We start from the raw sequence: 15,280 nt of genomic DNA, 5'->3' as shown, positions 1-15,280 counted from the left end.
ATAAGTTTGGGTTTCCTTAAGCCTCGGGGCAATTTGAAATGTTAACAAACGGCGGGCTTTCAAATTGATGATTTGGTAAAAGTTACTTCAGGAAGTTCAGTGAGCCTAGTGGAACAACAACTCAGGACTATAATTACTGCAATATCCGTTTTTTTAAAAACACTTTATTTAACCATGATTTAACATAGTAAATATCGGTCTTCGTTGAGTACTATCTCTAATGTTGTTTAACAGTGGAATGTTGAATTTAAGCAGAGTGCGAGACATTTATCTCGGCTAAGCTTCTAAGAGAAAAAGCATATTATTAAATAGAAGGTAAAGGTTTGAAAAATAAGACAATTATCAGTATGAATGTTGCTGTCTAATTCAAAAGACTGTCGTCAATTCGTCATAAGTGTCATTCTTTAGTGTAATGAATTTTTTCTGGGATATAACTACTCTTTCATAAGGTTTTTTTATCTATAAAAAATATAATATTACTTACTTTAAATGTGAAATAACCTTTAAATTAAAAGGTTAATACTAAGGACCTTCAGTCACTGCTTCTCCCAAAACTGCCATTGACATTGCCTGCTATTTTAAAAGTTGGGCCTATGTCAGGCCTAGGCTTAAATATTTTCAAAGCGAACCTAAACGAAATCTTATTTATCTTCCTCACAATGGCATTTAAATATTCCTTATAATATGTAAATATGAAAACAAAACTAAAAATCTTAACACTATTATTAAATAAAAATCCAAAAACGTTGAAGTGGTTCATTTGAAAAATTCCAGCAAAAACCTATGGGAATACTGCAAGCTTGGATCGGATGGATCCTGCAAAAATCGTCAGCGCTTCTACTATTTTTAACCGCCATGTTATGGCGCTAGCGGCTTGCCGTAGTCAATGAATGGCCGCTGATTGGCTGAAGCTTAAGCAAAGACTATATAATCATTAGTCGTTGCTGCACAATGTCTTGGCGTCAGGTTCTCCCGTAAACTGGAGCATGGCCAACTTCGCCCGCTCACTACGCTCGCACAGACCACTTGCACAGACCACATGTGGTTCTACTTTGAAAATTTGCCAAATATTCTTTTTGCTCTAGTGTATTTTGCTGTGGGAATTTCTACAGCAGCCAAAACGTTGAACAGTCTTATCTATGAATGCCTCAGTAGGGACGTCACAGAAGCAGTCATGAACGGTTACAAAGTCTGTATAATGGGCGATTTCAATGCCCATATTGCGGAGTGTGGGAAGGAAGATTCAAAGGGCCGGCAGGTGAAGCTGTTTGCTGAAAGTTTCGGCCTAATAATGGGTAACTTGGCTCCAATTTGTAGTGGAATGTATACATGGCACAATGAGGCAAATCGTACAACAGTAGACTACTTTCTCTATAGCGAAGAATTAGTAAATTTCTTTACGAAAATGGAAATCGATGAGCTTGGTGTAAAGAGTGTTGGTAGCGACCATAACAGTCTATTTTTGGAGGCAATTTGTGAGTCACCGCAAGTTGAAGTTACAAAACCCAATTGCCTCGCCCTGGAACCCAACCCAAGGACTTTTTGGGAATTGGATAATGAAGAAAATATGAAACTATTCCAGTTGGCCATGGAAGAGGCTATGGGAACGAGTGATCAGTCGTATGAAAATTTCGTTCAATTAATGCTAAAGTCAATGGAAGGCACGTTAAAAAAGAGACAGCCAGCCCCGCTCATTAAGAATAAGATACTGCCAAAGAAGTGGTGGAACAAGTCAGTTGGGGAAGCAATAAAACTTAGAAAAAGGGCAGCAAAGACCCACAGACTAGCTGTTGCTAGAGGAGCCGATACTAACTCTGTACGAGACCTCTGGTTTGCCTATAAAGCCGCAAAAGCCAACGCGAAATACGTAGTATCACGTGAAATTAGACTGGTGAACTTAAAAATGGAACGGGATATCGAAAAGGCGGCCAAAGACAAAGGAAAGAAGTTCTGGCGTTACGTGAAAAAATTGAGGAAGCAGGGGGTGGTGGTAGAAAAGGCTTTTAAAGGAGTTAGAGCGAAGAATGGGTCCCTCTTGTGGGAAAAGAAGGCGGTGGCTCTGAGAATCACAGAGTATATCAAAGATCTAGAGAATGAACTACTCAGCCCCACAGTCGGTCCCACCACTCCATCCCTCTCAACTAGCTGCTCGGGCACTGAAGCGAAAGATCCCCTTTGTGACGATGAATTCTCAGTTATGGAATTAAATAAGGTGCTTGGTACTTTAAAAACGGGGAAGGCAGCAGGCCCGGACGGAGTCTATTCTGAAAGTCTGAAAGCTCTTGGTCCTAACGCTCGCCTGTCTCTGTGTAGTATATTGAATTCTATTAAGAGAAGTAAAGTGGCACCACTATCCTGGCTTTGTGCACGAGTGACTCTAATCTATAAAGGGAAAGGCAAAAATGCTCTGGAGCTCGACTCCTACCGCCCCATTGCTGTCACCTCAGTAATGTATAAGGTGTATGCAATGTTACTGAAGAATCGCCTTACTAACTTTCTGGAGGAAAATAATTTAATTTGTGAGCCCCAAGGAGGTTTTCGAAAGGACCGACGAATAGGCGATCATTTGTTTGTCATCATGCAATTAATTGAATTGACCATGAAAATGGCTCTACGCCTGGAAATTGCTTTCCTGGATCTGAGGAAAGCTTATGACAGCGTCGATAGGTCTAAACTGTGGGAATGTCTTTCCTCCAAGGCTATTCCTATTACCCTGAGATCAGAAATTGAGAGTCTGTACAAGGAATGTAACTACACATACTATCTGGAGGGGATTGCGACGACTGAATTATCGAGTAGGGTTGGTTTACGCCAAGGCTGCCCGTTATCTCCCACCCTGTTCACAGTATACCTTGATGACCTAGCCCAGTCACTACAAGTTTCTGGGTATGGAGCTAAACTTCCTGGGTATCCTCCAAAAAATAAGGACCTCTGTGTGTCTTGCCTTTTTTATGCGGACGACATTGTACTCTTCGCAAATCACCCTGACGACCTGCAGAAGCTACTTGACATTTGTTCGGCCTTTGCCAAGTGTAGGAACTTACTATTTAGCATGGATAAGTCAAATACAATGTCCTTTTCTACACAGCCTGTTGATGAGTGGTCGTACCTTCTCGACGGGAAGCCAATGGAGAAGGTGAACAAGTACAAATACCTGGGCATTACCATTGATAGTACTGGTCCTTTTTTGAGTACCATGGAAAAGATAGTGGCTGGAAAGGGAAACGCGATGCGGTGGGTAGTTCGTAACCTAGCCGAGCAGTCCTACAACAAATACTCGGTCAGCCGTACACTTTGGAAGAGTGTAGCCGTACCAACAATGACGTATGCAAACGAGGTCATTTGTTATTCAGCCATGACTAGGGAGAGGCTGGAGAGATGCCAGAGAGCGGTAGGCAGAACGGCTCTAAATGCAGGCCCATTTGCGGCTAATGCCGCTATAGATGGTGAGATGGGATGGAGTACAATGGCAACCAGAGAAGCTCGCAGCAAATTGAAATTTCTGGGACGCCTCAAATTTATGGATGCTAAAACGGACTGGTCTCGAGCAATAGAAAGAGTGGACCGGCAATTATGTCTGAGCTCAAAGAGAGACAAGGCTACCTCTTATAAGGAATGGGTAACATGTGTGGAGAAAGAGGTACAGGAAGCCGCACTGATATCATGGAAGTCCCAAGTACGTCAGAAAACAAGCCTCGGCTATTACAAAGCTAAAGAAAAACCGATGAAAGAGGCATGTTATACTGGGTCGTGGGGCAGCGGTTTACTCTTTCAAGCTCGAACGGGTGCCCTACTAACCATGGAACGTCAAGTGGAATTATTGGGTTCCGAAGCCTTATCCCCGCTTTGTAAGCTATGTGGTCAAGTGAATGAGGATGTTTACCATGTTCTCCTAGAATGCCCAGAAACGGAAACTGACCAAGCGTGTAACAGCTGGCGGGCAGAGCATTTTGGGTGCCCCTTGGAAAATATTCTTGGTCTTGCAGGGGATGTTTGGGACTTCGAGGTGATCCAAAAGGTGTTAGAGACTTGGCAGAAGAAGAAAAATTAACTTATTTGACTACCCTAACTTCTCTGTTTCCCGGTCTACATAGTACTTCCCCCTAAAATTTATTACATAACGTTGTATATTACTTTTTCCGGTTTACGTTTTCCTGGTTAATTTTCCATTACCATTACCTTTTATTTTTATTACTAGTGTATTATTGTATAATTAATGCTGAGCTCCCATTGGAGCCGCCCTGTTACAAAAGGGTGTACTTTGTACGAGCGAATAAAAAACCTTTGAACCTTTGAACCATTCTAGCAGAGAGGGTAAAGTCGCTTCGCTACTGAGAGGCGTCTCTCGTTCAAAAATCCGTATTTATTTTTTGCCGCGAAAATGCCCATAGGATCCGAACGTTTACAGTCACGCGCAGTCGCATTAATTTTTCTCGCGCTCTTTTTCAAATTCGTTCATATTTATCAATTTATAAAAGTTAGGCTTAGCAAAAATAAATATTGTATATTATCTTCTCTGAATCGCTTGCAATTCTACGCCGAAGCCCAAGACCTGGAATTCTTTTTCGTTTTGTTGAAAACGTTAAAATAAGCAATGCCTGGGGACTCAAGCCAAAAGACCGCTAAATGCGGCAAGTTACACAGAGATGATTCGAACGTCTGCCGTGTGTGTGGTTCTGTGGACTGTGCTGCAAATAAGGGTAAAAATCTAGACAACAGTTGGATTCGATGTATTTCGTGTCAATGGTGGTATCATGCTGAATGCGTCCAAATTGAACTTTCGGAAACTAGGAAAATCCCGCGTAAAATTGTCAACTCTTTCAGCTGTCCCTCTTGTAGAAGTGGGCCTACCGAGAAGCCGGTGGCTTCTCTTGAACTTGTGGGGGTGAAGGATACCTCTTTGGAGGTGGAAACTAAGCGTGGTCTCCCAACAGATCTAACTTTTGACAGTCTTATGACAGCCTTAGATTTGGTCGTTGCCCGACAGATCTGCACTCAACAATCTAAGATCATGGAAAGACTGGATTTATTGGACGAAGCTAATCGTTTATCATCTCAGAATATGCAGAGCTTTGTAGCTAATATGCGGGAGGGCATTATTCGAGACCAGGAGGCCAGAGATGTGGCATTTGATAAGCGTTTTAAAGATATTGAAAAAGAACATAACCTATGTAAAGTAGAGGCCGTAGGCGAGAAACAGAACGCTCGACTTCTGGCTAGTAAGCTGGATTCCCTTCAGCTAAAGGTTGAAGAACAAAATAAATTGATTGCTACTCTGCAACACAAGTCAAGTCTGGAGATTGCTGGCCAAAAACTAAATGAGGCCCCAGTAGAAAACTTAGTGGCCTTCGGAGTGGATTTTGACGACATGGACACGCCAGAAGGGGCAGAAAACTGGCTAAGAAAGAATCTGGAACTAGAGGAGACTTTCTCTTTTACCGTCAAAACCAGCACGCGCTTTGGCAGAGGCACAGAAAGAAAGGAGAAACCGGTACTTATTTGTTTGGATAGCCACGAATCTCGACAGGTCATACTACAAGCAGCTCCTAAGTTGAAGACTAATCAAGTCTTAGAATTCAGTAAAGTTCAGCTGGCCCCCGATCGATCCTTGGAGCAGAGGATGTTTTCTCGAATGCTTATGTGGAAAAAGCGGAGGGCTTTACCAAAATCTACTGCTAAGGGTTCCAATGCTAAAAAAAACTTGAAGGTGGGCCTGAATTCTGGGAATCAGGCCCTTCCGGTGATGTCACCCACGGACACGGAAAAGACTCTTCCCAGCAACCAATGAGAGTGCAGGAGGATGCCCTAGACGATATATCTTTCAACACGAAGATAAGTCGCGCACAAGTTTTGAACTTTAGGGCAAGGGAAACAATGTGTAAATATGTAAATAGCTCTTTCGGAAATGTTAATATGTCTGTGAATGACCCTGTGGACCGAGATCATAGTGCTGAAGTTCCTGTAGCAAAAAAAATGGTTCAGAGAAAAATTAGGAAGAGAGGGAAAAGGCGCAGCCAGAAAACAAAAACATTCCTTTTCTTCCGTTTTGGCTATCTGAATATACAGGGTGGGGCATCGGAACAAAAGATGCAGGAGCTATCATCTATTATATCAGGAGATAAGCTGACTTTCTTTGCGCTAGCAGAAACACATCTACGGGACGGAGCCAATCCTAACTTACCCAAAGGTGTGCAATGGCTAGGAAATAACCGCCAGGACCGTGAGAAGAAAGGTGGAGGGATTGGCGTTATGGCCCCTGTTTCTGTGCCCCTTACGCTACACAAAACTTGCACAGACCACATGTGGTTCTACTTTGAAAATTTGCCAAATATTCTTTTTGCTCTAGTGTATTTTGCTGTGGGAATTTCTACAGCAGCCAAAACGTTGAACAGTCTTATCTATGAATGCCTCAGTAGGGACGTCACAGAAGCAGTCATGAACGGTTACAAAGTCTGTATAATGGGCGATTTCAATGCCCATATTGCGGAGTGTGGGAAGGAAGATTCAAAGGGCCGGCAGGTGAAGCTGTTTGCTGAAAGTTTCGGCCTAATAATGGGTAACTTGGCTCCAATTTGTAGTGGAATGTATACATGGCACAATGAGGCATATCGTACAACAGTAGACTACTTTCTCTATAGCGAAGAATTAGTAAATTTCTTTACGAAAATGGAAATCGATGAGCTTGGTGTAAAGAGTGTTGGTAGCGACCATAACAGTCTATTTTTGGAGGCAATTTGTGAGTCACCGCAAGTTGAAGTTACAAAACCCAATTGCCTCGCCCTGGAACCCAACCCAAGGACTTTTTGGGAATTGGATAATGAAGAAAATATGAAACTATTCCAGTTGGCCATGGAAGAGGCTATGGGAACGAGTGATCAGTCGTATGAAAATTTCGTTCAATTAATGCTAAAGTCAATGGAAGGCACGTTAAAAAAGAGACAGCCAGCCCCGCTCATTAAGAATAAGATACTGCCAAAGAAGTGGTGGAACAAGTCAGTTGGGGAAGCAACAAAACTTAGAAAAAGGGCAGCAAAGACCCACAGACTAGCTGTTGCTAGAGGAGCCGATACTAACTCTGTACGAGACCTCTGGTTTGCCTATAAAGCCGCAAAAGCCAACGCGAAATACGTAGTATCACGTGAAATTAGACTGGTGAACTTAAAAATGGAACGGGATATCGAAAAGGCGGCCAAAGACAAAGGAAAGAAGTTCTGGCGTTACGTGAAAAAATTGAGGAAGCAGGGGGTGGTGGTAGAAAAGGCTTTTAAAGGAGTTAGAGCGAAGAATGGGTCCCTCTTGTGGGAAAAGAAGGCGGTGGCTCTGAGAATCACAGAGTATATCAAAGATCTAGAGAATGAACTACTCAGCCCCACAGTCGGTCCCACCACTCCATCCCTCTCAACTAGCTGCTCGGGCACTGAAGCGAAAGATCCCCTTTGTGACGATGAATTCTCAGTTATGGAATTAAATAAGGTGCTTGGTACTTTAAAAACGGGGAAGGCAGCAGGCCCGGACGGAGTCTATTCTGAAAGTCTGAAAGCTCTTGGTCCTAACGCTCGCCTGTCTCTGTGTAGTATATTGAATTCTATTAAGAGAAGTAAAGTGGCACCACTATCCTGGCTTTGTGCACGAGTGACTCTAATCTATAAAGGGAAAGGCAAAAATGCTCTGGAGCTCGACTCCTACCGCCCCATTGCTGTCACCTCAGTAATGTATAAGGTGTATGCAATGTTACTGAAGAATCGCCTTACTAACTTTCTGGAGGAAAATTATTTAATTTGTGAGCCCCAAGGAGGTTTTCGAAAGGACCGACGAATAGGCGATCATTTGTTTGTCATCATGCAATTAATTGAATTGACCATGAAAATGGCTCTACGCCTGGAAATTGCTTTCCTGGATCTGAGGAAAGCTTATGACAGCGTCGATAGGTCTAAACTGTGGGAATGTCTTTCCTCCAAGGCTATTCCTATTACCCTGAGATCAGAAATTGAGAGTCTGTACAAGGAATGTAACTACACATACTATCTGGAGGGGATTGCGACGACTGAATTATCGAGTAGGGTTGGTTTACGCCAAGGCTGCCCGTTATCTCCCACCCTGTTCACAGTATACCTTGATGACCTAGCCCAGTCACTACAAGTTTCTGGGTATGGAGCTAAACTTCCTGGGTATCCTCCAAAAAATAAGGACCTCTGTGTGTCTTGCCTTTTTTATGCGGACGACATTGTACTCTTCGCAAATCACCCTGACGACCTGCAGAAGTTACTTGACATTTGTTCGGCCTTTGCCAAGTGTAGGAACTTACTATTTAGCATGGATAAGTCAAATACAATGTCCTTTTCTACACAGCCTGTTGATGAGTGGTCGTACCTTCTCGACGGGAAGCCAATGGAGAAGGTGAACAAGTACAAATACCTGGGCATTACCATTGATAGTACTGGTCCTTTTTTGAGTACCATGGAAAAGATAGTGGCTGGAAAGGGAAACGCGATGCGGTGGGTAGTTCGTAACCTAGCCGAGCAGTCCTACAACAAATACTCGGTCAGCCGTACACTTTGGAAGAGTGTAGCCGTACCAACAATGACGTATGCAAACGAGGTCATTTGTTATTCAGCCATGACTAGGGAGAGGCTGGAGAGATGCCAGAGAGCGGTAGGCAGAACGGCTCTAAATGCAGGCCCATTTGCGGCTAATGCCGCTATAGATGGTGAGATGGGATGGAGTACAATGGCAACCAGAGAAGCTCGCAGCAAATTGAAATTTCTGGGACGCCTCAAATTTATGGATGCTAAAACGGACTGGTCTCGAGCAATAGAAAGAGTGGACCGGCAATTATGTCTGAGCTCAAAGAGAGACAAGGCTACCTCTTATAAGGAATGGGTAACATGTGTGGAGAAAGAGGTACAGGAAGCCGCACTGATATCATGGAAGTCCCAAGTACGTCAGAAAACAAGCCTCGGCTATTACAAAGCTAAAGAAAAACCGATGAAAGAGGCATGTTATACTGGGTCGTGGGGCAGCGGTTTACTCTTTCAAGCTCGAACGGGTGCCCTACTAACCATGGAACGTCAAGTGGAATTATTGGGTTCCGAAGCCTTATCCCCGCTTTGTAAGCTATGTGGTCAAGTGAATGAGGATGTTTACCATGTTCTCCTAGAATGCCCAGAAACGGAAACTGACCAAGCGTGTAACAGCTGGCGGGCAGAGCATTTTGGGTGCCCCTTGGAAAATATTCTTGGTCTTGCAGGGGATGTTTGGGACTTCGAGGTGATCCAAAAGGTGTTAGAGACTTGGCAGAAGAAGAAAAATTAACTTATTTGACTACCCTAACTTCTCTGTTTCCCGGTCTACATAGTACTTCCCCCTAAAATTTATTACATAACGTTGTATATTACTTTTTCCGGTTTACGTTTTCCTGGTTAATTTTCCATTACCATTACCTTTTATTTTTATTACTAGTGTATTATTGTATAATTAATGCTGAGCTCCCATTGGAGCCGCCCTGTTACAAAAGGGTGTACTTTGTACGAGCGAATAAAAAACCTTTGAACCTTTGAACCATTCTAGCAGAGAGGGTAAAGTCGCTTCGCTACTGAGAGGCGTCTCTCGTTCAAAAATCCGTATTTATTTTTTGCCGCGAAAATGCCCATAGGATCCGAACGTTTACAGTCACGCGCAGTCGCATTAATTTTTCTCGCGCTCTTTTTCAAATTCGTTCATATTTATCAATTTATAAAAGTTAGGCTTAGCAAAAATAAATATTGTATATTATCTTCTCTGAATCGCTTGCAATTCTACGCCGAAGCCCAAGACCTGGAATTCTTTTTCGTTTTGTTGAAAACGTTAAAATAAGCAATGCCTGGGGACTCAAGCCAAAAGACCGCTAAATGCGGCAAGTTACACAGAGATGATTCGAACGTCTGCCGTGTGTGTGGTTCTGTGGACTGTGCTGCAAATAAGGGTAAAAATCTAGACAACAGTTGGATTCGATGTATTTCGTGTCAATGGTGGTATCATGCTGAATGCGTCCAAATTGAACTTTCGGAAACTAGGAAAATCCCGCGTAAAATTGTCAACTCTTTCAGCTGTCCCTCTTGTAGAAGTGGGCCTACCGAGAAGCCGGTGGCTTCTCTTGAACTTGTGGGGGTGAAGGATACCTCTTTGGAGGTGGAAACTAAGCGTGGTCTCCCAACAGATCTAACTTTTGACAGTCTTATGACAGCCTTAGATTTGGTCGTTGCCCGACAGATCTGCACTCAACAATCTAAGATCATGGAAAGACTGGATTTATTGGACGAAGCTAATCGTTTATCATCTCAGAATATGCAGAGCTTTGTAGCTAATATGCGGGAGGGCATTATTCGAGACCAGGAGGCCAGAGATGTGGCATTTGATAAGCGTTTTAAAGATATTGAAAAAGAACATAACCTATGTAAAGTAGAGGCCGTAGGCGAGAAACAGAACGCTCGACTTCTGGCTAGTAAGCTGGATTCCCTTCAGCTAAAGGTTGAAGAACAAAATAAATTGATTGCTACTCTGCAACACAAGTCAAGTCTGGAGATTGCTGGCCAAAAACTAAATGAGGCCCCAGTAGAAAACTTAGTGGCCTTCGGAGTGGATTTTGACGACATGGACACGCCAGAAGGGGCAGAAAACTGGCTAAGAAAGAATCTGGAACTAGAGGAGACTTTCTCTTTTACCGTCAAAACCAGCACGCGCTTTGGCAGAGGCACAGAAAGAAAGGAGAAACCGGTACTTATTTGTTTGGATAGCCACGAATCTCGACAGGTCATACTACAAGCAGCTCCTAAGTTGAAGACTAATCAAGTCTTAGAATTCAGTAAAGTTCAGCTGGCCCCCGATCGATCCTTGGAGCAGAGGATGTTTTCTCGAATGCTTATGTGGAAAAAGCGGAGGGCTTTACCAAAATCTACTGCTAAGGGTTCCAATGCTAAAAAAAACTTGAAGGTGGGCCTGAATTCTGGGAATCAGGCCCTTCCGGTGATGTCACCCACGGACACGGAAAAGACTCTTCCCAGCAACCAATGAGAGTGCAGGAGGATGCCCTAGACGATATATCTTTCAACACGAAGATAAGTCGCGCACAAGTTTTGAACTTTAGGGCAAGGGAAACAATGTGTAAATATGTAAATAGCTCTTTCGGAAATGTTAATATGTCTGTGAATGACCCTGTGGACCGAGATCATAGTGCTGAAGTTCCTGTAGCAAAAAAAATGGTTCAGAGAAAAATTAGGAAGAGAGGGAAAAGGCGCAGCCAGAAAACAAAAACATTCCTTTTCTTCCGTTTTGGCTATCTGAATATACAGGGTGGGGCATCGGAACAAAAGATGCAGGAGCTATCATCTATTATATCAGGAGATAAGCTGACTTTCTTTGCGCTAGCAGAAACACATCTACGGGACGGAGCCAATCCTAACTTACCCAAAGGTGTGCAATGGCTAGGAAATAACCGCCAGGACCGTGAGAAGAAAGGTGGAGGGATTGGCGTTATGGCCCCTGTTTCTGTGCCCCTTACGCTACACAAAACTTGCACAGACCACATGTGGTTCTACTTTGAAAATTTGCCAAATATTCTTTTTGCTCTAGTGTATTTTGCTGTGGGAATTTCTACAGCAGCCAAAACGTTGAACAGTCTTATCTATGAATGCCTCAGTAGGGACGTCACAGAAGCAGTCATGAACGGTTACAAAGTCTGTATAATGGGCGATTTCAATGCCCATATTGCGGAGTGTGGGAAGGAAGATTCAAAGGGCCGGCAGGTGAAGCTGTTTGCTGAAAGTTTCGGCCTAATAATGGGTAACTTGGCTCCAATTTGTAGTGGAATGTATACATGGCACAATGAGGCATATCGTACAACAGTAGACTACTTTCTCTATAGCGAAGAATTAGTAAATTTCTTTACGAAAATGGAAATCGATGAGCTTGGTGTAAAGAGTGTTGGTAGCGACCATAACAGTCTATTTTTGGAGGCAATTTGTGAGTCACCGCAAGTTGAAGTTACAAAACCCAATTGCCTCGCCCTGGAACCCAACCCAAGGACTTTTTGGGAATTGGATAATGAAGAAAATATGAAACTATTCCAGTTGGCCATGGAAGAGGCTATGGGAACGAGTGATCAGTCGTATGAAAATTTCGTTCAATTAATGCTAAAGTCAATGGAAGGCACGTTAAAAAAGAGACAGCCAGCCCCGCTCATTAAGAATAAGATACTGCCAAAGAAGTGGTGGAACAAGTCAGTTGGGGAAGCAACAAAACTTAGAAAAAGGGCAGCAAAGACCCACAGACTAGCTGTTGCTAGAGGAGCCGATACTAACTCTGTACGAGACCTCTGGTTTGCCTATAAAGCCGCAAAAGCCAACGCGAAATACGTAGTATCACGTGAAATTAGACTGGTGAACTTAAAAATGGAACGGGATATCGAAAAGGCGGCCAAAGACAAAGGAAAGAAGTTCTGGCGTTACGTGAAAAAATTGAGGAAGCAGGGGGTGGTGGTAGAAAAGGCTTTTAAAGGAGTTAGAGCGAAGAATGGGTCCCTCTTGTGGGAAAAGAAGGCGGTGGCTCTGAGAATCACAGAGTATATCAAAGATCTAGAGAATGAACTACTCAGCCCCACAGTCGGTCCCACCACTCCATCCCTCTCAACTAGCTGCTCGGGCACTGAAGCGAAAGATCCCCTTTGTGACGATGAATTCTCAGTTATGGAATTAAATAAGGTGCTTGGTACTTTAAAAACGGGGAAGGCAGCAGGCCCGGACGGAGTCTATTCTGAAAGTCTGAAAGCTCTTGGTCCTAACGCTCGCCTGTCTCTGTGTAGTATATTGAATTCTATTAAGAGAAGTAAAGTGGCACCACTATCCTGGCTTTGTGCACGAGTGACTCTAATCTATAAAGGGAAAGGCAAAAATGCTCTGGAGCTCGACTCCTACCGCCCCATTGCTGTCACCTCAGTAATGTATAAGGTGTATGCAATGTTACTGAAGAATCGCCTTACTAACTTTCTGGAGGAAAATTATTTAATTTGTGAGCCCCAAGGAGGTTTTCGAAAGGACCGACGAATAGGCGATCATTTGTTTGTCATCATGCAATTAATTGAATTGACCATGAAAATGGCTCTACGCCTGGAAATTGCTTTCCTGGATCTGAGGAAAGCTTATGACAGCGTCGATAGGTCTAAACTGTGGGAATGTCTTTCCTCCAAGGCTATTCCTATTACCCTGAGATCAGAAATTGAGAGTCTGTACAAGGAATGTAACTACACATACTATCTGGAGGGGATTGCGACGACTGAATTATCGAGTAGGGTTGGTTTACGCCAAGGCTGCCCGTTATCTCCCACCCTGTTCACAGTATACCTTGATGACCTAGCCCAGTCACTACAAGTTTCTGGGTATGGAGCTAAACTTCCTGGGTATCCTCCAAAAAATAAGGACCTCTGTGTGTCTTGCCTTTTTTATGCGGACGACATTGTACTCTTCGCAAATCACCCTGACGACCTGCAGAAGTTACTTGACATTTGTTCGGCCTTTGCCAAGTGTAGGAACTTACTATTTAGCATGGATAAGTCAAATACAATGTCCTTTTCTACACAGCCTGTTGATGAGTGGTCGTACCTTCTCGACGGGAAGCCAATGGAGAAGGTGAACAAGTACAAATACCTGGGCATTACCATTGATAGTACTGGTCCTTTTTTGAGTACCATGGAAAAGATAGTGGCTGGAAAGGGAAACGCGATGCGGTGGGTAGTTCGTAACCTAGCCGAGCAGTCCTACAACAAATACTCGGTCAGCCGTACACTTTGGAAGAGTGTAGCCGTACCAACAATGACGTATGCAAACGAGGTCATTTGTTATTCAGCCATGACTAGGGAGAGGCTGGAGAGATGCCAGAGAGCGGTAGGCAGAACGGCTCTAAATGCAGGCCCATTTGCGGCTAATGCCGCTATAGATGGTGAGATGGGATGGAGTACAATGGCAACCAGAGAAGCTCGCAGCAAATTGAAATTTCTGGGACGCCTCAAATTTATGGATGCTAGAAGGATAGCTAAGAAAGTATACACATACATTCGAGACAATGGCTCTAAAACGGACTGGTCTCGAGCAATAGAAAGAGTGGACCGGCAATTATGTCTGAGCTCAAAGAGAGACAAGGCTACCTCTTATAAGGAATGGGTAACATGTGTGGAGAAAGAGGTACAGGAAGCCGCACTGATATCATGGAAGTCCCAAGTACGTCAGAAAACAAGCCTCGGCTATTACAAAGCTAAAGAAAAACCGATGAAAGAGGCATGTTATACTGGGTCGTGGGGCAGCGGTTTACTCTTTCAAGCTCGAACGGGTGCCCTACTAACCATGGAACGTCAAGTGGAATTATTGGGTTCCGAAGCCTTATCCCCGCTTTGTAAGCTATGTGGTCAAGTGAATGAGGATGTTTACCATGTTCTCCTAGAATGCCCAGAAACGGAAACTGACCAAGCGTGTAACAGCTGGCGGGCAGAGCATTTTGGGTGCCCCTTGGAAAATATTCTTGGTCTTGCAGGGGATGTTTGGGACTTCGAGGTGATCCAAAAGGTGTTAGAGACTTGGCAGAAGAAGAAAAATTAACTTATTTGACTACCCTAACTTCTCTGTTTCCCGGTCTACATAGTACTTCCCCCTAAAATTTATTACATAACGTTGTATATTACTTTTTCCTGTTTACGTTTTCCTGGTTAATTTTCCATTACCATTACCTTTTATTTTTATTACTAGTGTATTATTGTATAATTAATGCTGAGCTCCCATTGGAGCCGCCCTGTTACAAAAGGGTGTACTTTGTACGAGCGAATAAAAAACCTTTGAACCTTTGAACCATTCTAGCAGAGAGGGTAAAGTCGCTTCGCTACTGAGAGGCGTCTCTCGTTCAAAAATCCGTATTTATTTTTTGCCGCGAAAATGCCCATAGGATCCGAACGTTTGATGGCGCTTCAAGAGTATCCTAGCGCGCGATTCAATATTCAGTTTAGGACGACGTAAAAATTGATTGGTTTTTAATTTACATTTTAAGTAGTTTTTAAATGTTTTAAATACGCCTGGACCATCGTGTTCCGCCGTAAATTGTTCTAATACGAAAAATAAGAATTATCGATTATCATTTTTCAAGTTTCCAAGGGAAAAAGAACGGTGAATACGTGTTTTTTACATAGGTTTATTTTTACTTTAACTTTCTTATTGAAATTTCAGTTCCCTATCATAGTTGAATAATGTAAAAAACGAGAAACTGA

General features: G+C 43.2%; 2 protein-coding genes across 2 annotated transcripts; both read left to right on the top strand.

The window, feature by feature from the left end:
• Positions 1-11,174: 11,174 nt before the first annotated feature.
• On the top strand, positions 11,175-13,386 carry LOC149940671 (uncharacterized). The gene is made up of 2 exons (XM_090179347.1): positions 11,175-13,269; positions 13,322-13,386. Exons 1-2 carry the CDS (start codon positions 11,175-11,177, stop codon positions 13,384-13,386), a joined length of 2,160 nt encoding a protein of 719 aa, XP_090035473.1.
• Positions 13,387-13,569: 183 nt separating this feature from the next.
• On the top strand, positions 13,570-14,792 carry LOC149940670 (uncharacterized). Its single transcript, XM_090178588.1, has one exon. It carries the CDS (start codon positions 13,575-13,577, stop codon positions 14,619-14,621), a length of 1,047 nt encoding a protein of 348 aa, XP_090034714.1. The 5' UTR covers positions 13,570-13,574; the 3' UTR covers positions 14,622-14,792.
• The last annotated feature ends 488 nt before the right edge of the window (positions 14,793-15,280 follow it).

This window comes from Leiobunum rupestre, chromosome 6 (assembly GCF_980474605.1).
Source record: "Leiobunum rupestre chromosome 6, qqLeiRupe1.1.hap1, whole genome shotgun sequence".
NCBI classification, from domain to species: domain Eukaryota; kingdom Metazoa; phylum Arthropoda; class Arachnida; order Opiliones; family Sclerosomatidae; genus Leiobunum; species Leiobunum rupestre.
Note: the sequence above shows the minus strand (reverse complement) of the source record. Positions and strands in the feature narration are given on the sequence as shown.